This window comes from Battus philenor, unplaced genomic scaffold (assembly GCF_028537555.1).
Source record: "Battus philenor isolate CCGP_79_NKW_IND1 unplaced genomic scaffold, ilBatPhil1.0.hap1 SCAF_3, whole genome shotgun sequence".
NCBI classification, from domain to species: domain Eukaryota; kingdom Metazoa; phylum Arthropoda; class Insecta; order Lepidoptera; family Papilionidae; genus Battus; species Battus philenor.
In genome coordinates, this window is record NW_027181693.1 from 10,325,809 (window position 1) to 10,349,728 (window position 23,920).

At 31.4% G+C, this 23,920-nt stretch overlaps 4 protein-coding genes across 4 annotated transcripts; 3 read left to right on the forward strand and 1 right to left on the reverse strand.

Annotated features, from left to right (window-relative positions):
- The first annotated feature begins 918 nt into the window (after positions 1–918).
- LOC137926714 (endoribonuclease CG2145-like) lies at positions 919–5,400 on the forward strand. The gene is made up of 7 exons (XM_068770393.1): positions 919–1,156; positions 1,414–2,413; positions 2,925–3,036; positions 3,792–3,876; positions 3,950–4,093; positions 4,460–4,548; positions 5,032–5,400. Exons 1-7 carry the CDS (start codon positions 1,108–1,110, stop codon positions 5,263–5,265), a joined length of 1,713 nt encoding a protein of 570 aa, XP_068626494.1. The 5' UTR covers positions 919–1,107; the 3' UTR covers positions 5,266–5,400.
- An 891-nt stretch (positions 5,401–6,291) lies between these two features.
- On the forward strand, positions 6,292–15,929 carry Nt5c (5' nucleotidase C). The gene is made up of 9 exons (XM_068770149.1): positions 6,292–6,637; positions 6,713–6,888; positions 7,027–7,254; positions 8,970–9,104; positions 9,235–9,392; positions 9,773–9,959; positions 11,301–11,441; positions 12,149–12,300; positions 13,722–15,929. Exons 1-9 carry the CDS (start codon positions 6,502–6,504, stop codon positions 13,924–13,926), a joined length of 1,518 nt encoding a protein of 505 aa, XP_068626250.1. The 5' UTR covers positions 6,292–6,501; the 3' UTR covers positions 13,927–15,929.
- A 1,640-nt stretch (positions 15,930–17,569) lies between these two features.
- On the reverse strand, positions 17,570–20,694 carry LOC137926781 (endoribonuclease CG2145-like). Its single transcript, XM_068770479.1, has 6 exons — positions 20,247–20,694; positions 19,884–19,995; positions 18,790–18,874; positions 18,248–18,400; positions 18,079–18,167; positions 17,570–17,941 (listed from the first exon to the last, which is right to left on the reverse strand). The coding sequence occupies exons 1-6, from the start codon at positions 20,618–20,620 to the stop codon at positions 17,705–17,707; spliced, it is 1,050 nt and encodes a 349-aa protein (XP_068626580.1). The 5' UTR covers positions 20,621–20,694; the 3' UTR covers positions 17,570–17,704.
- A 1,063-nt stretch (positions 20,695–21,757) lies between these two features.
- On the forward strand, positions 21,758–23,100 carry LOC137926929 (uncharacterized). The gene is made up of 2 exons (XM_068770671.1): positions 21,758–21,960; positions 22,353–23,100. The coding sequence occupies exons 1-2, from the start codon at positions 21,912–21,914 to the stop codon at positions 22,754–22,756; spliced, it is 453 nt and encodes a 150-aa protein (XP_068626772.1). The 5' UTR covers positions 21,758–21,911; the 3' UTR covers positions 22,757–23,100.
- The last annotated feature ends 820 nt before the right edge of the window (positions 23,101–23,920 follow it).

Here is a 23,920-nt window from a genome sequence, read left to right on the forward strand (position 1 = left end):
CCAGGTATAAGCTTTATGATGGTTTACACATATTTTAGAGACCAAAGAATATATTTGTTGTGATTAATAAACAAATTTAGATTTTTGTGCATCCTGATTGCTTAATCCTTTTTATACATAATCCTTGTTAATTCTTGCTTTATGAAATGTACCCAATAAAAAACGTTGAATACAAGAGTGAATCTAAAATTTTATCAAATAATGTGTAATGTCCAACATTCATTATTAAAATTGATGGACTGAGTCGATCCTTGATCGATAAATACAAGTTTTGAACATCAAAAGATCTCGGCTAAATAAGTTCCTATGACTTATAAGTAGCATGCAAAACTACGTTAAAAAATTTCGTGAGTTGTTTGTTTAATTTTCAAACCTACCAAAGGAAAAATGGAAGTTGACTTATCAAGCGTTTAACTTTTAGCGTGCTTATTCCGGGACCTAAATAAACAGTAAAAGCTAATAAATTTTATTAGAATATAATAATATCACGTAAGGCGTGGACAAATGTTTACTAAGTATTATGTTCTCTTTCATTTCGAAATATGAAAGTTAATAGTACAGCCTGAGTAAATTTAAAAAAGTAGTGAACTATCACAGAAAAATTGATAAAAGTGTTTATAAATACGAAATTACGAAGATATTGTACCCAACCGCAAAACACCTGCATATGCCATAGAATTATCACGTTACTATTTACTATGTACATATTTTTAATGTTTGTAAATAGATTTTGTATACCTAACTAAAGTCTAGTTTTTAAAACTATATTACATACTATTATTTAAATCCACACGTGTATTTCTCCGATTTAAAAATTCACCAGATTGTGTTAATACGTCGCCGTGGCGTGGTACTGTGAGTGAGAGTGATGACGTAACACAGTTGATCTTGCTTTGTGATCTTGTGTTATTGAACGAAAAATGCTCGATCTCAGTCTTGTATTCGTTCCCTTTTATCATAGCGTTGAAGCTAATTCCGAGCTGTCACTAGTTTAAAGGGATATTGGGAATGAGAGTACACCACATTGGCCAAGTACTTCGTCAATAAATTACGATTTTATTTGTGACGAAAAAATTTATTTTACAGTTTTATGTGCTTTGTGTGAATATGGATTATCTTAGAGTAACATTTGTCATTTTATTACAATTAGGAATATGTAAGTATCCGTATTTTCAAAGTTTTGTTTATTGTCTATAGAAATAAAGATTAGAAGATAGGGCATAGGTCAAGAAAACAAGAAATGGTTAATAGCTCTTAGAATTGTAAAACAAAATTTTGAAAATGTTATATTCTTGTTAGTTAAACGTTAAAATATATAAGTAGTTATTATAACAGTAATACACTTTAAAATTTTGAAGCGTTTGATAACATTTCTTGATAATAATTTCATTACGGTTTTCTTTGTCTTTGTAGCTCTCAACAAAGTTCAGCGTTACAACCCTAATATAGATTTTTTAATTCATGAGGCTGGTGGAATAACAACTGCTCCTAAAAGAGATTACGCAGCTGACTTTCCACCATTAAAACCGTCTCTCACAACAGCGCAACAGTCAAAAACAACCCAAAGCGTACACACTCCTGCCACAACTCCGAAAACCCAGGCCCCTAAAAGAGATTATGTAGCTCCACAATTACCTACTAATGATCAAAACAGAATAAACAATCAAAAAACCATTCTACCCCATGGAAATATCACACCCAGCCTTTCTACTAATCCTTCAGGATCCACTAATAAACCTCTGACACCGCCCAGAAGAGATTATGTTGCTCCACAGTTCCCTACTAAAGAACAGAACGTAGCAAAGAACCAAAAAACTACTCAGATTCAAGGTAATATTACCCCTAGCCCTCCCACTAAACCGACTTCGCCCAAAAGGGATTACGTAGCTCCACAGTTTCCAGTTTTAAAACCCATTCAAGATCATAATAGGAAAACAATGGGAAACGTAAAAGATCTTATAAACTATTACGATAATTTGGACCAGAATCAGAATAACAACCCTCGTAAACCAAGTTATAGTTCAATAACACAAGGTTCGAGTTCAGGAACGCTTAATGCTGGTTCAGTGATAAATACACCGCCAAAACACACACCTAAACCAGTGAGCTTCAGTACAGTCGTAGCAGGATCGTCTACACACACAGTCAATCCCACACCAGGCACATCTGCCCATAAATCAACTATATCAAATGACGGCAAGGCTACTCAGCCGACTGCAAGGCCAGTGTTACCAAGTTCAATTATAAATAACAACAACAATCAAGGTAGCGGTTCTACTGTCACTAATGCCGAATTACAAATACTTAGCGAAGAACTGTTGAGAAAAGATATCAATAATGCAGCGAAATACCTCACAATCAATTATCAGGAAAAAACCTCTTCTCAATCTAATGAGGACAAAGCTCCACAGCCGTAAGTAAATGTTTATTGTATTAAATTTAAAACGAGAATGTTTAAATTGCTAATTTGCATTGATGTCTTAGTAATTTGCATAGATAGTCTTAAATACTTCAGATATTGTATTGTATTGTATTTGTGAAGTTTTTGCTGTTAGCCCTAAGGCTTTTACAGCTTCATCAGAAATGAGTTCACGGAACGGAAGGGTCCGTGAACTATAAACTTTATATATGATATACGTATTCCTTTCTCCAAATAGAGATCAGTTAAAAACAGATTTTACGAAAGTTCGTCGCGAGAGAGTTGAGGGGGCGTTTATGAAGTTCTCGAAGCGAGAAGGAGCATCTAGTGTATTCGTTCAGACGATTTTTGATTTTAAACAAAATACTCAAAAGGCGCACTTGCACAACCAAGGTTATTTTAACATCATTGACATTTTTAAACTTTACACGTGAAATTTTATGTTCTGCATAGAATATTAATAGATTGTTTGCAATGTTTTATCCAAAATTTTCCTTGTTTGCAGATTACTCACCGTTGCTCCGGATGTTTGGAATATTACAACCATTGAGAAATTTTTACCGCTTTTGGATAATTATGAAAGAGACACCTTAGTTAATGAATATGTGACACCACAGGTATGAAAGAAATTTTAAAAATAGTAGTTTTCAGTACGCGTTAGATTCTATTTCTATGCTAACGCACGCACAATACTTCTAGCAAATAACAAATTCCAAATTTATTTAAAAAAAGAGGTATTTTTTATTTAAAATCTAATGTACAGCACTGAATTATCTTACACTGCGTTTTTTTATCTCCGTTAATAAAAAGATATTTACAAAATGGTAAATTCTATCAATTTTATCGTATTCGATCAAATTTGAGAAGTAAAGTTTTGTTATTATAAAAACACATTTAAAATCTTTCTGCTACAACGTTACATTGTAGTTCGGGGATAAGCAACTCAAGGCCCGTTAAATATGGTTATGCCTCCCGTGAAGCGATTTCGAATATCGAATTTGTTTTATCGACTTTCTTGCATCAATTTATTGTTATAATAATAATTATAATAAAGTGACGATACAATCTAAAACGAAACAACTTGTTTATGACGAATATGTATATGACACTTTTCTTTTTTTTAAATAATGGTACTTTTATTATAAATAAAGTTATGTAAATTATTAAGAAGTGTTACTTTACGTGCGGCCCGCCAAACAATTTAAATTGGCCCTTTGACATAAAGTTGTTCACCCCAGTGTTGTACAATGTAATTCAATGTTCTCATTTATGTTACTTGTTTTTGTTTCGTTTTAGTAAACTGCGACAGCAATGTACATACTTTTTCATGATACATAAAATTCTTACTTTTCAAAAATCTTTAAATTTTCAGGAAAGGACCGAAGAAAACGCTTTTATGGATGCCATCATGTCGACTACTGTTATACGTCATTTAATGAACTTCCTTAAAGACAAAGGTTGGTTAAGTAATAAAAAAGTATTTTGATTAATGCCTTTACTTTATCTCATAAAAATATTGGGTTATTTTAGGATATGTTACACCAGATCCCAGACAGCAAAGAGATTATTTAAAACAGCTATGGTTTGGTCTTTATTCAAGAGGAAAGGGGAAGATTAGTAGTTCTGGTTTTGAACACATATTTTTGTCGGAGCTTAAAACCGGAGAAGTTATAGGTATGATTTTTAAGTTACATGAATTATCAGACGACATCCTGTTAATCAATTTCAGCTTTCGTGTAAGTCTTAGACTCTATGGTCATATATTATCCTTGACACCAAATTATTCACCCGCCTGCGTAATGTCATTTTAGTATTAACATTGGTGATACACTATAATAAAATATAAGACTCCATTTTTACTAAATTAGTAACTATGGTAATTTTTTAATCCGTTAAGACTTGAACAGGTCCAATTTACTAATACTACGCAAAAGTTATTAAAACAGAAATTTCCAATTACTATTTGCTCATTTAATACAACTAGTATTATCATAAATTTATGATATATATTAACTAACATTAATTTTGTATTTTCCCCAGGGCTTCACAATTGGATATATTTTGCGAAAGAAGAATCTGCTAATCGTATTAATTATTTAGGTTACTTGAAATATTTACAGTTAAACGATGTAAGTATATAAAAAATTTAAAATGCCGGATTTCATACGATGTTTATCTTCGCCGTTTATAAGCAATGGCGATGTGTATTAACGCTCTCAAAATGCACGCCATACTACCGGTAATAGGTACAGATTATGATTGCAAATCGCGCTCATTAACCATTTGCTACGACGTGATTTGGCATACCATGCAGAAGAGTGAAACTTGCGAAAAAAGCGCCTGGATTCACATTTAAAAACCGTTGTCTGTATTGCACTATGCTCCACCAGCTTACTTACATATAGAGTAATTAAAATCGATTTTGATTATAATAGATTAAGGTTTCCGTCATGCCGAATCAGATAGTAATGTGGTAATTCAAAATTCAATTATTTACGTGAATTTTTGTTACGATGCCTGCTAAATATGCTAAGTTGGACTAGTAAAATTTTTTTTTACATCCGCGATTGAAAAATAAAATCCTCGTATTTATTTTATACTTTATATTTCAGAAAGGAGTTGTCTTAAAGTTACATTTCAATCAACAAGGAATCAATAAACCAGTGAACACTATGTTTATCGGAACGTCACCAGAATTTGAAATAGCTCTATACACGGTTTGTTTTGTTACTCGCCAAGGAGATGATTGCCAATTAAAGTTGGGAAACAAAGATGTCAACATTATAACACACAACTTCAGATATCGGAGCAAAAATTTTATTGGCAGCGCGTATCCCCAGATCTAAAGAAATTAAAAACTCATTTTGTTATATATCTTACATTGAAATACCAAGTCCTGTTTTTTATAACTAACATAAAATTTTAAGATTCTCACTGAAATTTATATTTTTATTGAAATAAAATATGTAAAGCTATCACAATTAGTTTCATTGTTTTAGAAATAGACCCGAAATAACAATATCTTAAACTAAAAAGTTTACTTGTCTTCTCTTCCTAAAATCATGTTTCTGCAAACAAAAATCCGTCGTGAAGGTTTGCCTTATTAAAGAATTTTACAAATACCTTTTAATTTCAGACAATTTACAAGTTTTCAAGCACAACGCCAAAGACTAGGTTCAAATTTGAATTAATATGTTTCACTAAGCACTTTCACAAGTCTCTACATTCTGTAACTATCACAACTTTGAAATTTATATTACCAAGTATGTATCCAAAGAACATTATCGATCACAAGATATTATTTGTTTTAAAGTATTCAATAATAATAAAAAAGAGCAAGTTAAAACGTTAATAAATACAACAAGTAAAAAATACAGTAATAAGTAATAAATACAAGAAATGGAATAACTTTCATTAGTTTTGTTTAAAACGAGTCAACGAGTGTGGCTCCCCGCCCTTTTTCCATATTGCTTTATTTATATTTATTTACGATATAATCAGAAAAACACATCTCACTGAAATAGGTACAAATAACAATATCAAATAGATATTACATGTACAGATATTTAACATAAAAATTTATGCCAGTGGATTATGGTATACCTCTTGTAAAAAATCAAGATTTTATAACTTTCTTCTCTTAGACGACGGAACCCATTTTACAACATTAATTTATGTAATCCTTCCTCGTCTGAATCTATTTGTATGCGGTATATATGCATTACTTTTTAACTTACTCAAAATTAAGTACCATTTTTAAGACTGTATTTGTTATTAATTTTATAAAATATTTAATGTATAATCGTTATGTAATTTTTAAACGCCATGGTAACACTAGGCGCCAACTAGATTGTAAATTCGAAATCGAACGAGACCGTGAACGCACGTGTTTACGAGTTATCCGAGTAGCTACTACGTATCGAAGAATTATGCAATGTGAAATTTACTTTTATCGTTTTTATTTAATTTTTAGCTTTTTTGAATAAGCCACAGCTTGTATTATTTTTAAGTATGAAATGAAAATATAATATATAGAAATTGATTTACTATAAGCTAGTATTCTTTCATTTTAATTTATCAAAATGTGTTCGCCACATATTACTTTCAATGGCATCATTCGAATAAATAAACTAAAGAAGTTTTTTAATTTATGTAGAAATTATTCGTCAAGAGAATTTCTCAATGAGGTTTATAATCGGACTTACATGAAGTGTAAATGTAAGTATAGAATATATTTGCTTTTATAATAATATTTTATTATGTAGGTACAAAGTTTTGTCTATTATTTTCTAGCCAAAAAACTTCCGCAAGACGTAAACCCACGGGGTGTTTTTGCTTGTAATGAATTGGATTTGTCGGAAGTTAAAGTTTATGGGTTTGATTATGATTACACTCTGGCTCATTACAAACCATCACTTGAACATTTATTATACAACCTTGGAAGAAATATGCTCTTAGAAAAGTATAAGGTATCAGTTTTTAATATTTTTAATTATCAGGTTTAATAAAAATAAATGAACTTCTCTAAAACAATTTTTTTAATATGTTCTCTTTTGTTTTACTCTAAATATTTACTAATTGGAAGTTATAATTCTAAATATTTACAGTATCCAGCAGAAATTTCAAAGCTGGAATACAAACCCCATTTTGCTGTCAGAGGATTACACTATGACATTGAAAAAGGGCTCCTTTTAAAATTAGATTCATTCCTTCAAATTCAATTTGGGGCTGTGTATAGAGGATTAACTCCAGTTTCAACTGAAGAAGTGCTTAAAATATATAGGAATAGAATTATACCAATTGCATATGTAGAGGGAGATACTCGAGTACATAAAGTAAGTTTTATGTTCTTACCGCTATTGTTTCTAGCTATTAAATAAAATCATTTGATTCCATGGAGCCATGGATACACAGGCAAAAATACAGGCAAAAAACTCTCTTGATAAGTAATTATTATAATTTTAAAATTAGGCAGATATTCTGATTGCATTAATATTTTTAACAAATTCAATGTTATTATATGCCAAATTCTATAATATATTTTAAAATTAAAGATTTAATTATGTTTAAATAGATTAAAGTACACAAGATAAGATATTTTGTTGCTAAAGTATATGTAGTTTTGTAAAGATGATACAGTGCCACAAACTTGTTGCACTGTAATAAAAAAAAAGTTATTAAATTGAGAATAAAATAATTATGTATGATCCATCTAGAGAATAAATGGTTATAAAAAGTGCACATTCAATTCATTGTGTGTAGCAATCAGTCACTTGTAAGCAATCATTCCTCTTCCTTTTGAATGCTCTATGGGAACAATATGATATGATACTGATATAGAATGTAAATAATAAATTTATCTCGGTTCATATTTGAAATACATGCTATTCTTTATTTAAGTGTACATAGAGCATATCTTCTGAATAAGAAATCAAGAGACAGTATGGGTGGTGACTAACCTCAGAAAATGAAATCAAAATATCTAAACCATGTTGATCTAAAAGGTAAAATCTATACCTTTTGGATGATGAGTACTACTCTTGTACTACATACAAGAGTATTGCAAGTGATGCAGTAATATGTAGTTCAATAAAAGGAAGTGTTCACAGAGGTCTGTCTCACCTAGTAATACTCAGACAAGGAGTTGCATGCAAATTAAAGTCAATGTCTAGAGCAGTGGCCGCCCAACTGTAGAGGACTGAGGCTTAGGACTGCAGATTGCAGGTTTCATTTCTGGGATACAAACTTACATAATTCACAGTTTGAGTAATATTGGAATACCACAGCTTAAAAACAAGTTTCTAGAGGATTAGCAGCAGCGACCTCTGCATACCATAATACCACACTGTGATCTCCATACTGCTTGCTTAGTGTGGCGATTATGTATACCCCCCCATAAATACATTTGAGACAGGCTTATGCTGTGCAGTAGGCATCTATGGGCCATTATTGAAAAAATTGTTAAATATAATTGCATGTAACTGTATGTATAAAGGCTACAATTGTTATTACATGTATTGTGTATCATGTTAATAAATTGTTGCATAAACATGGTCATAAAATAGTAATGATTTTGAGTTGACAAAAAGTTTGTTCACTACAAGTACAAAAGTTTGTAGTCATAGTAATAGAAAGAATATTAGAGTGCAGAAGATTATTTTTTTAACAGAAATTACACTCATTATTATCACCATTTTATGTAAATGGATTTCATTGATAGAATGAAATTCCCTATTCTCAGCAACATTGAATCACAATAATGAGGGTAACTGAAAAATGTTACTTGTAATTGGGATCCAGTTCTATTTTTGACCATCTAAAACCAAAATTGTAAACTGCCATAATGATATGGTTTGTGTTAGTTTTCTTTTTCTAGTTCAGGTGACTCAAAAATTTGGAACATATTATGTGTAAAGATATTAACTTATATATTACCACTTACATAGTTATTTAATTTTTATAAGATGATTTTTAAATTAAGATCCCAGTGTATTAGTCTTTATAATATTGTATCCTGGATTATGGAAGATGTCATAATATCAATTTTCAGGAAAACCGTGCAAAGATGGTTCATTTAGCAGATCTCTTCTCTGTACCTGAAATGGGACTTCTTTGTAATGTTGCTGAATATTTTATTAAAAACCACATTGATTATCATCCAGAAATACTTTTTTTGGATGTGAAGGTATGTATTTATTTTGTTAGTCCACAGTTTTGTTATTAATTTTAATTTAATGAGTTATATTTTAATCGTGTGGAAAATAGTTTATTATTATGTTCATATTTTTTGTTTTACTTGTAACTATTAATTTCAGAATTCCGTGCAAAGCTGTCATCCGATAATGCATAAAATTGTCGCACAGAATGTGGATGAATATATTCGGCCTAATTCAGATTTAAAAAAATATTTCCAACTGTTACAGGAAAATGATAAAAAATTATTTCTTGTTACTAACAGTCCATATCATTTTGTGTAAGAGCTGATATTTTTTTTGTTTACCTTTTATTTTGACATGACATTTTCCGAATTAGTTGCATGTATTGTGTGTTCGATTTTTTTTTAGAATTTTTGTAGTAATTACTGGAAACTCAAAAATACATTGATTGATAAATTATTTAAATTAATGCTAATTTTAAATGTTATGCTCGTTAGACAAAAGCAAATTTTCGTGAAGCATGGATTTGATGTAATTAGTTAATCTTAAATATTCTTTTAAAATAAAAACTAAATAAATTGCATGTACATGTATAGTTGGCGCAATTTGTGAAATGAAAACAATTTATAATTCAAATGTAAATAGTTATGTTGTTATATTTATTGCATAATTTTTTTACGTATTCCATTTATTATAGTAATGCCGGAATGGAGATGTTGGTTGGCCATGATTGGCGGGAATATTTCGATGTGGTTATAGTAAATGCAAATAAACCAAAATTCTTTACGGAAGTCTCGAGACCCATTCGAGTATTCGATAAGAACGCCAACACTCATATTTGGGAGAAAGTGACTTCTTTAGAAAAGGGCATTATATATTATGAGGTATGTATTTAATAATTGAAATTACAGTAATTATTTATGTATAATATCAGGTCTAATTGGCAAAAAGCTCACATGCTTGCAAATGAAGGGATTTATAGACGAATGAAAGTTACCAAAATATCCCTGCGAATTATCAGTTGAAGTAGCTGTAGGTAGGCCACATAGCGCGCAGAACAGATGGCCGCTGTAGTCTTATGGTTCTGTTGTGGAGAAGCAGGAAGTCCACGCACAAGGTGGACAGAAGACAAGACGTTAGATAAATGTCGCTATAACCAGGTCTTAGGGAAATCTAGGGGGGAGGCCCATGTCCAGCTGATGATGCTAAAATTATTGTGATGAATATTTGGAAATTACATTTTTTATGCCACAATATGTATAGATTTTATGACATGACCTAACTGAATTAAAAATTCTTAAATATTTTATGCATCAGACGAAAATCATTAGAACTTCGCCGCACACCGTTGTATGTTTTTCTATTTTATCTGGTAACACTGATCGTAAATCCTCGTATGCTACGTATTACAGAGGTAATATAAACTAAAAAATATGTGGACATTATTGTGTTTTAGGTACCTTGTGCTATCAAGGTGATAGCATGCATGCATGTGTTACAGAGTCTTGCATTGCAAAGTCTCGTGTTATACCGCGTTATTATTTTGGTTCACCGTTCTGTTCGAATTGATAATTCTCTAATAGCGAAATAGTTAATTGGTAACTTGAAATAAATGAACATGACTTATTATAAAACGGTATGATTGTTGCAATTGCCAAAACATTAAAGATATTGTTTTATTTATAATACCTAATAAATATTATTATATAACAGTACGTAAAATTATTGTTTTGTATTAAGAACGCATAGATATGTGTTCTTTAATACGATAATAAACACATAGCCCACACAACTATGGCGTACAATTATTACGACCTAGTCAACAAAAACAACAAAAAAAATAAAACGAATAAATTCAAGGTTAAATTTTTGTATGCGGTGGAGGAAAAAGCGAGAGACGTCATAGCGAAATTTCTCTATAACCTATTAAATGATTTATGTTTGTCAAGAGCGAAGATATACTCATTTCTTGAACGGGTTTTCATAGCAGCATAATAGGATCATTTATACTCTAGTTAGGTAGGTTTTGGTGTCTGGTAGGAGAAGGTGAACTTTCACGCATTGCATGGAGTTTCCCTAAATCTGCTACGCGGGTACTTTCCTCCGAGCACTAAATCCGGCCTCTCTCCCTATAACGCTATGGAACCGGCACGGACACAAAATACAATTTTTTATCGCAATTCATATATTATGATTAAGAAACAAGTGTGCAATGTTATTTCCAGGGCACGGTTAAACAGCTGCAAGACCTCACCGGTTGGTCTGGACATCAAGTTCTATACTTCGGTGACCATCCATACAGTGATCTCGCTGACGTCACACTTGAGCATGGCTGGCGTACAGGTGCCATTATCAACGAGCTAACGGTAAACAAATCAAAAGTGCAATTAGTGTATTTATTCTACAATTTGTATACCATTCTTCGCTGTATGTTTGGATCAAAACATTAGGAATTTTATTTTTTTGTATCTAATAGATTGTGAATTAAATTGTTGCGCACAACTATATAAGATTTGGTAGTGGGCAGGCCACATGGCGCAGTACCGGTTAGGTGTAGGCTTTGGATTGGAGATGGGGAACTGGCAAGTGCATTGTAAGACGTCCATCCACAAGGTAGACAGACAACCTTATTAAGGTCGTGGGAAGACATTGGAGGCTGCCTCCAACTGGTCCTTTTGGTAGTCTTTACGGGAGGACTGTGTCCAGTAGTGGACGCCTTAAGACTGAAATGAAGATAAATATAAAATTTTATGGTTGACTCTAGTCTACTTCACAAGGTTTTATAGTCGTGGAGAAGAAGCAAAAAGAAACTCCTCAACAAATCTTGTAAAAAAGTTTAATAATACAGACCTATGTGTATCAATTTTTTTTATCAAATATGGCCTTAAAAAGTAATAATCTAGTGACATCATTGCCAAGGATTCTTGTTATTTAAATGTTTGTTTATGGAAATATATGCCTTTTTGATCAATCAAAATCAAATCAATTATGAAACTAAGACGATATTAAGATTAAGTATCCAAAAGATATGAGTACTTTATCCCTAACCGATATTTGTAAATTATTAAAACAGCACGAAATCAATACGCTGAATACACAAACGTTTAAAGAGAACGCGAATTGGCTTCAAATGTTGACGCAAATCATAGAAGACCATCAAGATTATAAAGACCCAGAGGCACTTGAAGTCATCGCGCAGTGGATGGCTGAAAGGGATAATCTCAGGTTCGTTTTTTTTTATAAATACATGTACTAATAAATTTACACATATACCAATTAATATTTATGTTTTTATATGTATACATCGTTTCTCTATCTATAAGTTAAGAGGTAAAAAATCTCCAGAATTAGTTTTGCCTTTATAGGTTTTCCAAGAAAAAATCATTTTATAATGCTATATTCGCGTGACAGTAATAATAATAATCTTTTGTAAGCAAGTGAAAGGGACAGATGATTAAAGAGGGTGTGCACGACGGTTCGGATAGTTATAAACCATCTCGGCTAATATAAAATGCCGATGTGTTTTAGTCCGAAAAACACAAGTGACAAATTGAACAGCAAACTAAATAATAAGTTATATTGAAATCGGTCAAAATATGCCAGTAAAGTGACAAAAATCATGTAAATATGTAAGAAAAAGAGAATGTGTCTTTACAGTGCAAAAAATAAATGCATTTAAACACATCTTGAGTTCATTGTCGTTAATCAATGATTTATGAATTTTCTAGTTTTAACTCTGTCCGGCGAATACAGTATAAATTAACATGCAATCAATTGTAAGCTCTTTGAAAAGATAGTATACACATTTCGTTCTTTTTTGAAAATTTCGTTTCTTTCTAAAAAAGAAAATTACATTATGTGACCCGACCATTAAAACTAGCAACTTTTTATGTACTGTAATTCTTGATGAAATTATATCAGTTTTTGTTTTAAAAACTATTTTTCTATTATATGTAAAACCACATATACAGGTGATTGATTATTAAGTGTAAAAGCTATTGAATGGAGAATGTTATTTGCTGTCAATTAATGTATGGTACATCCTGTCCAAAAATCAATAGTTTCAGAAATATTGAAAAAAGTAATGATAATGTAGGAAGAAAAAAGAGTTTTAGATTATTTTCATAATTTGTACTGCTACATATTTTATAAAAATCAATATATATACTACCCTGAGACTGTGTTGCCAGAAGTTATATGTCTGTTGCATTCAACGAGAATAATAATAGAGAATAATATTAGAATAATGTTATATATTTTAAACTGATCATTATACAGTATGATTGGATATGATGTGTGTAGGAGTTTTAAAGTTTTTTTTTTTGTTGATAATGATCTATAAATTAACCCCCTTTAAAGCTTTTACACCTATAACCAATCATAGTGTTTATAGAAAAAGTATTTTATTTTAATAATTAAAACTAATTGATCTATTTCTTGTTACAAAGGGTTGCCCAACAACAACTGTGCGTATAATATTAATATCTAATTTTGATGTTAGATTTATTGTGTGTAGTGATTCGGTATTATATTTTTTATCTTTTGTACGTTATTGTAGTTTAAATTTTATTATTAATTTGAATTGCTTTTTAATATTTAATGAAACATGTAACTTTGAATATAAAAAAAATGTTTTTAATTTACAGGAACGAAACAAAGTCGGTGTTCAATAAACAGTTCGGCAGTGTGTTCCGTACATACCACAACCCAACGTACTTCTCTCGGCGTCTGTTCCGGTTTGCAGATATATACACGTCTAATATTCGAAATCTTCTCAATTACTCATTAACACATACATTTTATCCCCGACGAGGTGTTATGCCTCATGAGTACGGCTCTTATTTCGTTTAAATGAAATAATTTTATAAGAAAAGTGTTATACAAAGCTCAACTCATCTGTGTGCGCGTCGTTGTGGGCGTTAAGAATGTACAACTTCAGTGACTGTTGTATGACAATAAGGTACAGTCAAGCACAAAATTTATAATAATCAACAGCTTAATTAGGTAAATGATTAATTATTTCATATCCCTATTGGAATGATGTTATTAATATTACAGAGGCGAAATTAGTTTTTTTTTTTGTGTTTATTAGAAATAGCCTCTGAAAATGGTTTCAGATAAGTTTGGTACCTACAGAGAGCGTACCTTAGATTAAAATATAGACTGTATAAATGGTTCATTGTAAAAGTCGCGGGAAATCGCTAAATGCGGGCAGCGCCAGACTGGTAATCGTAGCGATCTTTGAGGGAGGCCTACGCGTTGCAGTGGGCGGTCTATCGGCTGAAAAGAAGAAGTCCAAGGTGTTTGACTGGATTTCTTGTATACTTCTAGGAAGTATAGTCATTATTAATATTGACTGTACCCGCAAAATTAATTGAAAGTTTACGTCACTGTCAACAAACGCACGCACACAGAGCCGCGCGCCAAGATGAATTGCGGTACCTAATATAATTTTTTGAAGATTTAACTTTATATTAATATTAACTTATATCGCCTTTTTGCCTCATTCAATAACTGACAGTATTTCCATATATCTTATTTTTGTACGTCTGTTTCAATTGCAGTATTTTATATTATTTTACATTGTTTAGATTACTTGTTATTATTACTGTTATATTTTTCTCGGTAAAGTAGATCTGTTTCTATGAGTTGTATTATTAGTATCAACTTTTGATATTTTTTTATCAATTCTTTATTTTATTTATAAATAGAATAGTGTCAAAGATTGAGTAGTGGTAGCTCAGTGGCAGAGACAAACTTACGATCGTAACGATCGCGGGTTCAATTACCGGGATACAATGTTATTATTAATTATATAAAATTGCTATTGCTCACAAACAAGTTTCCAGAAGATGGGCAGCAGTGTCCTTTGCGAACCATAAAACAACTGCGATCGCCAACCCACCTACCAAGCATTGCGATTATGGTATATCCCCCATAGATAATCTTTAGGGAAGGTCTATGCCTTTCAATTAGCGTCTTTAAGCTTAAACGACTACGACGACGTTGTCAATTTTTTTACCGCAAAACAATATTTTTGTTGGGTCCTATTTTATTAAACGGCGTAATAAGAGTAATTGAGTGCCAATAGTTATCTAGTCAAAAATATTTTGAGTCGCATATTGTAGATATTTCTATAGTTGCATAGGGAAAAATGTTTCAATATAGTCATCAGTATAAATACAGAAATATCGAATTTCCTTTTTACGTTTCAGATTTACATTCAATTAAGTATTTTATATAAATGTCATCGATTTATTCGTGTGTTCTCTTATTGTAAATAGAGTGCGTTTTTATAGACGCAGATCGTGTGTGAAAATGTATGTTTTAAAATTACATTGTGTAAATGTTACTGCTTATTAGTAAAGTTACTACGAATAATTATTTAATATTAGAATGTACCTTATATAGGAAAGGAAAGAACGTCGATTGATTTTTCTGTTATAAGCGTCTATATGTTTCATTTATCCTGCAGTAATATTGCAACAGATGATTGTCGACCTTAAACTAATAACCTAAAATCTGGAATAAACCTTTAATGTTAAAACGTTTACTTTTGTTCAAAAGCACATCGAATTATACAAACTTATATTAGATATAAAGTTCTATAATCGTGTAGCAGAACATCTAGATATCGGTTAGTTTTCTGTACAGGCTAAGAATCATAATAATTTAATTTAGATCTTTATGGACTATTCACTCTTTTTTGAGTATTATGTAATAAATTGTCAAAATAAATTTATAATTTTGAATGAAATCGCGTTGTCAAAATAATGTATATAATAATTAATTAAAAGGAAACAGTGATGTTAATTTTATCAGGGATACAATATTACCAGTTCCCATAAGAGATACTCGTGAATAATATTTTATAATAATAGTTATATGAAATAATTCCGAATAAACTTTGTTCAAAATATAGTTGAAGTGGTATTTTATTTTCCTGAATCCCTAATATATGTGTATAAATATGTAAATTATATATTTTCACAAAAACTTAATTCATTTTAATTTAATTTCCCCAAGGCGACATTTGCGGGTAACAAGTTAAAGTCAATCATTTCTTATGTTATCTTCACATTCATATTCCTTAACAAAATATAAAATAAATCTGCAAATGTTTCCCTATTTTAAGATCATGTATAAGCAATAGAATTTGAACAGTGAAAATGCATGTATTGTTTATGGCAAGTTTGTTTTATAGATTTCATTTGATTTCATAAAGAAATCTGTAAAATAATAACATTTTGTAAATTTCATACGATGAGTTGTAATGTTTTTTTTTCGTTATTTACCGGGGGTGGCTAAGCTTCTTGATAATTGGAGCCATTTTATAAAATTTGAAATTCTTTGCGAACCGCAATTTAATACATACGTAGTTTTATATGCACAAAACACGCAAACGAATGTATTTTTTTTTTTTCAAAATTTATTATTATTGTATGACAAAATATGTGTATTCAAGTTAGATATAATGGCATACGTACATGACAGCACTCTTAATTATACTTAAGATAGCGATACCGATGTTAGTTAATTATGATTGGTGTTTGGATTTCGCTAATTTTATGGTTGAATAATAATAATAATTTTTCACACCAGTAATTTGTTTCGATTTCCCAGGAGCCGACTTAGGTAGGTTATATAAATTTAAATATTGAAATAAATCGACAATCGGAGCCAAAAATATTCGTAAGAGCCGCATGTGGCTTGTGAGCCGCAGTTTGGGCTTCCCTGTTATATAATATTCAAATATGTATCTATGTGGTAAATAAAAAATATTCAAGAAGACTATCTTTTATTTGAACTCTATTGCCAATCTGTTTAGAACATTTATTTATTATCTCAATTCATAGCGGCTTTAGATAACCTTCCATTGCGACACCGATTTCATTTGTATCAGATAATATGGTACTTTGTACTTCATAAGACAATAATAATATTGGAGGATATTTAGAACTGTCACTGTATATTTTTGTAGCTAGTTCATCTCTTGTTTATGATGTATAAAAAATATTGGTTTAAGTAAATATAAAGAGACTACCTCATTCCTTATTTAATCTGCAAATGCCATTTGGGCAGCAGTGTTACTCAAGTTCAATAAAAGAAACTCCTACGGTACGAATTAAATTCATGTTATTAGTGTTTTTATTTATGTTTACGTAAACGAGTAATCATTTTTTAAAAGCATAAAGCATCCGCTTTCTCCAAAATGCTAGTGAGGCAAAAATCAACCTTCTGTGAAAAACATAAGAGTGTAAGATTTTTCCAACACTCACGATTTTTTTGATGTACTTAATGATAAACATTAAAAAATATAGTTAATTATGCCTATACTGTCACTAAAGAAGAAGAAGCGGCCAGTGCATACAGCTTCTTCCGACTATCTCAGATCGATTTTCCACCTTATAGGTGGTTGTTAAAGAACTGTTAAAACATAAATGATGAATGCTTTGCTAAAATCGATAAAAAACATTTACATAAAAAGGTATTATTAATTGAAAAACTGTTGTTTGTTGTGATATTTCATCCGAATTGTTTTACTTGATTACAATCAATAGTCATAGGTTATAAAACTATTGTAATCACATTCTCTACAACTAATATGAATTAAATATTTAGTCAAAACTTAAAAAGTTGGATAAGCCGTGTCGATCAAAAGCGTATTCTCAGATTTCAGAGTCTTGGTCTGTATGGTGAAAGCCACGTTGTTGTAGCGAAGCTTGCAGGGTCTGTCAGGTCGGGCCATGAAACACAGTGTGTATAAAGCTGTTTCTAGTTCAGGGGAAGTACCGACGAACATTGTGATCTCTGGTGCATCTTTGGTCTCACTGAGGATTGAATGTTGCTTAAGAATCATTCCTTTCTGCAAGAAAAACAACATTTTTGTAGTAATGTCGCTTATCATAATAGTAAAAAAAATCTGTGTCCTAAGATCTGGACGGTTGAAGACATTAAAGATAAGAAATGATATAGCTATAAAAATTAAAAAAAATAACTTACTCCAGACAAATCGAGCTTGTCGCTGTATCCCAAGTAGTTGGCTTTGTGGTCCAATTCTCTCTTAGCAAAAAATAGCCAGCTGTGGAGACCTGTAAATTGTTTTAATTAACTTACATGTTCAAAACATTGCAGGTATATTGAAGAGTAATTTAATGTTTTAAGTACTTACCAAGAACTTCATCTGATTTTAATTCCGCCATGAAAATATTTTCAAAAGCACAACTGCATTTGCAAAGACCTGTCCAGTGTCGGGCGTATTTTGTGAACCAAATCTTTCTCAATAATTCCACTTGTTCATTATATTCATTTAGTTGCGTGATTCCTAAAAAGTAATAAAAAAGTTAGAGAGTTAGTTACACTTCGTCATATTTAGAAATATAATAACGGTTATAATTTAATATTCTTTCAAAAGTAAGAATATGAACATAGATAATTCGACATGTTATAGAGATCGTGAGACTATTTATTACAGAATCATTAAAATTTTTCTTAATTTATATGTCTGGAATGCAGACTAATATTTTGTTTACTTGTCAAACAGACTAAATATAATTATATTGATAGCAATATTAACTCATTATTTACTAAGTTTTATGCTCCTAGCTTAACTTCGTTGTAGAAACATGTTAAAAGATATGTTTTGAATTATTTAATAAGGTTTTCTTCTCGTACTTTATTTACTGTACTGTATTTAGTATTTATGTACATTACCTTTGTTAACCAGAAAAGTCATTAGGGATCTGATGGGGCCTGTGGCCAATATTGTGTTGATGAATGTTGTTTGTTCCGACTCTTCCTGAAAAATGATTATTATTGTAAATATATATCGAAGATTTACAAAGTCGTTCCGATATGCCAAAGAATACCAAAAGACATCAAAGCCCAGAATTTTAAATCTCTTTGAAACATTTGCTTATTCTTTCGAATAGGCTTTGCTTAGCACCTTCAAAGAGTTATGACAAGATATATTATACATTTAAACATGTATTATAGTATTATTGGTCCCAATTGCTGTCATATATTACTGCCAAGTTCGGAATGTTGTTTATGGAGAAGAAGCTGACAAGAAACTCGATAGTTAAAATAATGATTGACGATAGAATTCTAAATCTTCGACTTTTGAATCTTTTACTCTTTATTTTATTCATAACATTGCCGTGCAATCATATACAACACAAAACAAGAAATTAATTTTGTTAATGTTCATGTACCATAAAATTTTGTGCGATTTGTCACTTGTTAATGTTAAACATTCATTAATCGCTCTGTTACAAACGAAACGTGGTTTTTAAAAAGAATGTCCATATCGTAAATCGTTCTTTAATTTTTTTTCAGTACTAAATATAACATTCTCATCGATGATCGAGAAATCTTAGGTTCAATCAAAATTATTTAATATTTTTTTTTAATTTCTTACAAAACCGGAATCCGAGAGTGTCATACATAAATTTAGACGAACCGTTAAACATGTTATCGCTTTTATTCTTCTTACAAGTTTAATTATTACTTATGTTGGTCAAACGATTAAAAATTTAGAACGTACGTTTACTTTAATGACCATAGCCATATATAAGCAAATACGGTGTGCTCTTGTTACCGTTAAAGGTGGCAAATTGTCGATCCTTCCGAGCATATCTAATTTTAGATAAATGAAAGAAAATATTAAACGCCTTAAGTACCCATAATTCCGTGTGAAACTCGATACAATAATGCTTTTGTAGAGTTGGAGCAATATACATTAGTCACATTCATATACAACGAAGTTGTTATGTTATCACACATAATATTTTGAAGAATTGACTTACATTAGGTGTGACAAATTCTGGTCTTATAATATTCTTGTGGTAGTTGTCGAATAGGGCAACGAAGGGTCTTATTGTTGGTCCATTCCAAACATTCTCTGGTACGTTTAACAGACTGGAAAAAAAACAATCAATTAATTAATTAGTTTAAATAGAAGATTAACAGATATGCATATAGTGCAATAGATAATAACTAGTGTTCCAAAGATGTTTCCATACCCGCATGGGGATATACTAATTTGCAGGTGTCCGGTTGTCGTGGAGAACACATGACTTCTTCCTTTAATTTAGCAATAATAGCAATTCGATGTTGGTATTGATATTGAGATAAATTGCAAATTTTATTACAAGTAACAAGATACGCACCTCGTCTGAGCTTCGTCGTTCTTGGACAAGGGGCTAGTTTTGCCCTGCAAATTCACCTGAATGTAATTAATGGCGTTGTTGATGTCAGCATTAAACATCTCTTCGCTCAGCTTGAGTATGTCCTCATCAGTGGTAGAGTCTTGCACTTGTCGTAACATATCCTCATAAGTCTTCTTTTTGGCATAGTCCACTACACCACCAACGACGGTTCCTATTTGTTGAAGGGTGTTAGTTGCCGTATTTCCTTGCTGGCCAGTCACCGAGTTGCTGATAAGGTTTGGGAGAATGTTGGAGAAGATCTGTCCAGCTGCATGTGCAAGGTCGTCAGCGCGGCTCGCTGTCAAACACAGAAGGAAAATTAGCGTTAATCTCATTTTGCGTGAAATAGGGTACGTTAGTTCTAGCACGGTTGCGGCGCACTAGTGATCTCTGTGCTCGCGCTCGGGTGTGATACAGTGCGACCTCAGAATGACGTAATTTTCATGTCTATACATACACATGTATAGACATGTTATTGAGATTCAACCCGCGGATTTCCAGTTTTAGCAGCGATGATTGTTCGGAATAATCAATTCTAGTTGGTACCTTGATAAACAAAAATTACCTCGGTCTCTTGTTAGGGAACTGACTAGTAAGACTTGTATGCATAATTGAATACGGTACGAGATCGATCAATGGTATACACATAGCTATTTTTTAAATATAAACTATCAATAAAAACCTAATACAAATATATAATTCATTTAATAACACTGCATCCGTACGTGTAACATTTTAATTTAAGCATTATAAAACTTAAATTCAAACGTGTGATATTTTGCTCAAGGTGAGAGAAAAATATTTAGCAAATGGCGCGTCGGAAACATTGGGCCGTAATGAACGTCCGTGTTTGAAAATGAAACTTTTTGAACAGTCATTTTAGGCCTATGGAAAGTGTGCTTTGATAAAATAAATAAAAAATCGTAAAATTTAACTATATATATAGGCTAGTTGATATCGAAGCAGAGAAAAGCTCCAAAAGAAAGTTAACTGAAAAGAGACATCATCAGAAGTGTCCAGTCTCAGGCGAACGCACACATGTAATGCAAAACTCGCGTGCCGAGACGAACGTTGGGAAAATCGCATCTTGCTCTATGTATAATGCATTAGTACCACCAGATGATTTAGTGTATTAGGAGAAATGTTATCGATTCATATTGTAATTAAAATTTGCATTCAAAGCGTGATTTTTGATACTACTACTATTAAAAAAAATGTAAGTAGTTACTGTTCTTATTATATTCTTTGTTATTACATACTGGAAGTCCTTTAAATATATCAATCACCAATGCAATATAAAATGTAAATAAACCATTTTAATAATTTTTATATCAGTATTTAACGTTATACAGGATAGAAACAATATTTGAAAGTAAATTAAAATGTACACAAAGCAATTAAAATATTGTTTACGAATATTAATCTCAGTTCATTTCTCGGAGTCCGCAAGGCAAGTTATCGTACGAGGTTAACTAGCAAAGGTCGTCAAGAACTAAAACTGTTGACGTGACCATCATAACGGATACGCTACAAGTTTGCCGAAAACATTTGACAGGCGGCAAACAGTATTTATTAGTTCGTTTTGTACTTTACATGAAGTTGCGTGTTTGAGCTCTCTGCTTCATCATGAAGACCTACACTATTGTTTTGTTATTATTTTTGTATTACGCAGAATGTAAGTATCAATATTCACATTTCATTAACACGCTATTTGTAAAATGATCTATTTAGAATCAAATACCGGAAATGACTAATATTTCTGCATTTATATTTTGATTTGTCCACATTATTAATAATATTTTATCGCTTTCTATATGTAAATGTTACTTAGAATTATATAATATGTTGATTTTCTAATAGCTTATTAGAATAATCTAAGCATGAAATAGACGTTTAGGTTAGATTTGCATAAAAGATTCAATTATAACCTTATCAACAGGATTTTAGAAATTTCTTGTTAAACTAGTATATATATTTAAAAGTTTGTTGCTTTTGATAATTTTTACTTCAAATTTGATTTATTTAAACTTTTATTTTATGATTAAATTTAACATTGGTATTTTGCAGGTCGCAAAGTGTTTGCGCCAATCGACAAAAATGCCAATCTCGCTTTTATAAATATGGAGACTGGTGGTATGAGAGCCGGTGCTAACTCACGCCCAGTCAACGTAAATCCAGCCCCAGCAAATCCTGTACCAACTTCCAAACCAACAGCAGTTCCACAACCGCCTACAACTCAAAAACCAGCAGCTCAAACGACCATCAAAGCGGTACCGACAGCCAAACCCGCCCAACCAACTCAAGCTCCGCATCAGATAAAACCGGTTCCTGTTAACCCGTCTCCAGTAGCAAATCCTATCACCACGCCAGGACCAGGGAGCGTAAAGCAACTCATAAATTTCTACGACAGCCAAGGCAAAGCCAGCCCCATAAGACCATATAGTTATAGCCAAGCTGTCAAACAAGGTTAAATGTATACACCATTTATAAACTGCCAATATCACACGTTAAATAATAGATTGATGTCCAAACAAAATATATATTTTTTTGTTAAATCAATGCTGTATTAAAAAAAAATCGTGGTTGACTTTTCTCGCGGTTTCTGTTGTCCGTGACACATTCATGTTATCAATGTATATTATATATATTAGAGATTTACACCTATTTACTAACTCATCATTGAGAGGGCATTCCTTAAGTACGCGAAGCGGGTGGGTGACAGCTCGCTGTTGTTCAATATCTGTTAATTTTGACGCTAATATGAAGCTTCTTTTAATAAACTGTAACTATTGCACGTGGTTTGCCTAACTGAGCGAATGCCTTAGCATACTGTATTATATAATATTTGAAATTGTTTCTTTTTTGTACAATATTGTTTGAATACATAATAAAATTAATATTTTTTTATAAACTATCGTTTAATTGACATTCCTTATCAGTGTTATCTCCAATATATTGTACACGTAAAGGATTTTTGTCCTCCTTCTTGTATTTTCTAGTAGTGAATACGCACCAACCAGTGGAGAGTAGCACGTCCACCTATAAGGTTCACATACATCTTTGTTAAGACGTTGGACGCAGACCGTCTCCAACCGGTCCTTTTGGACGATACCTATGTCCAACAAAGGACAGGTGATATAAAAATTTTAAAAGATTATTATTCTGCAAGTACATTAAAGAAAGAGAGATTCTTTTTTTTTAAATAAAAAGGTATTTTTATTGAAACTCTAAAGTTTCTATTTATTCAAATTGGATCTGTATCTATGATAACTAACAAGATTGTTTTAAAAAAATAATCGTAAAATTGTAAGAAGAGGTTACATTAATTCTAATAATAGTATACTACGACCACTATTTATAAACAAAAATAATCTAAAGCTAGAAGATACAAAAACCTTTAATGAAAAGCTGTAAAAGTGTTATAATATAATAATAGCACAAAGGCTGCAATATATAGAAACGACACATATTCTTCGACGAATCAATTACATTCGAAATCACTCTATTCCCGTCAGTGAAAGCTAGACGTGAATGTCGTTTAGTGAGGGTTGCCGAGTAGAAGGCACGGACGGAGGCGATCCATCCGTCCAAGATCGAAAGTATATATCGATCTCTATTCTACATATCTGACATAA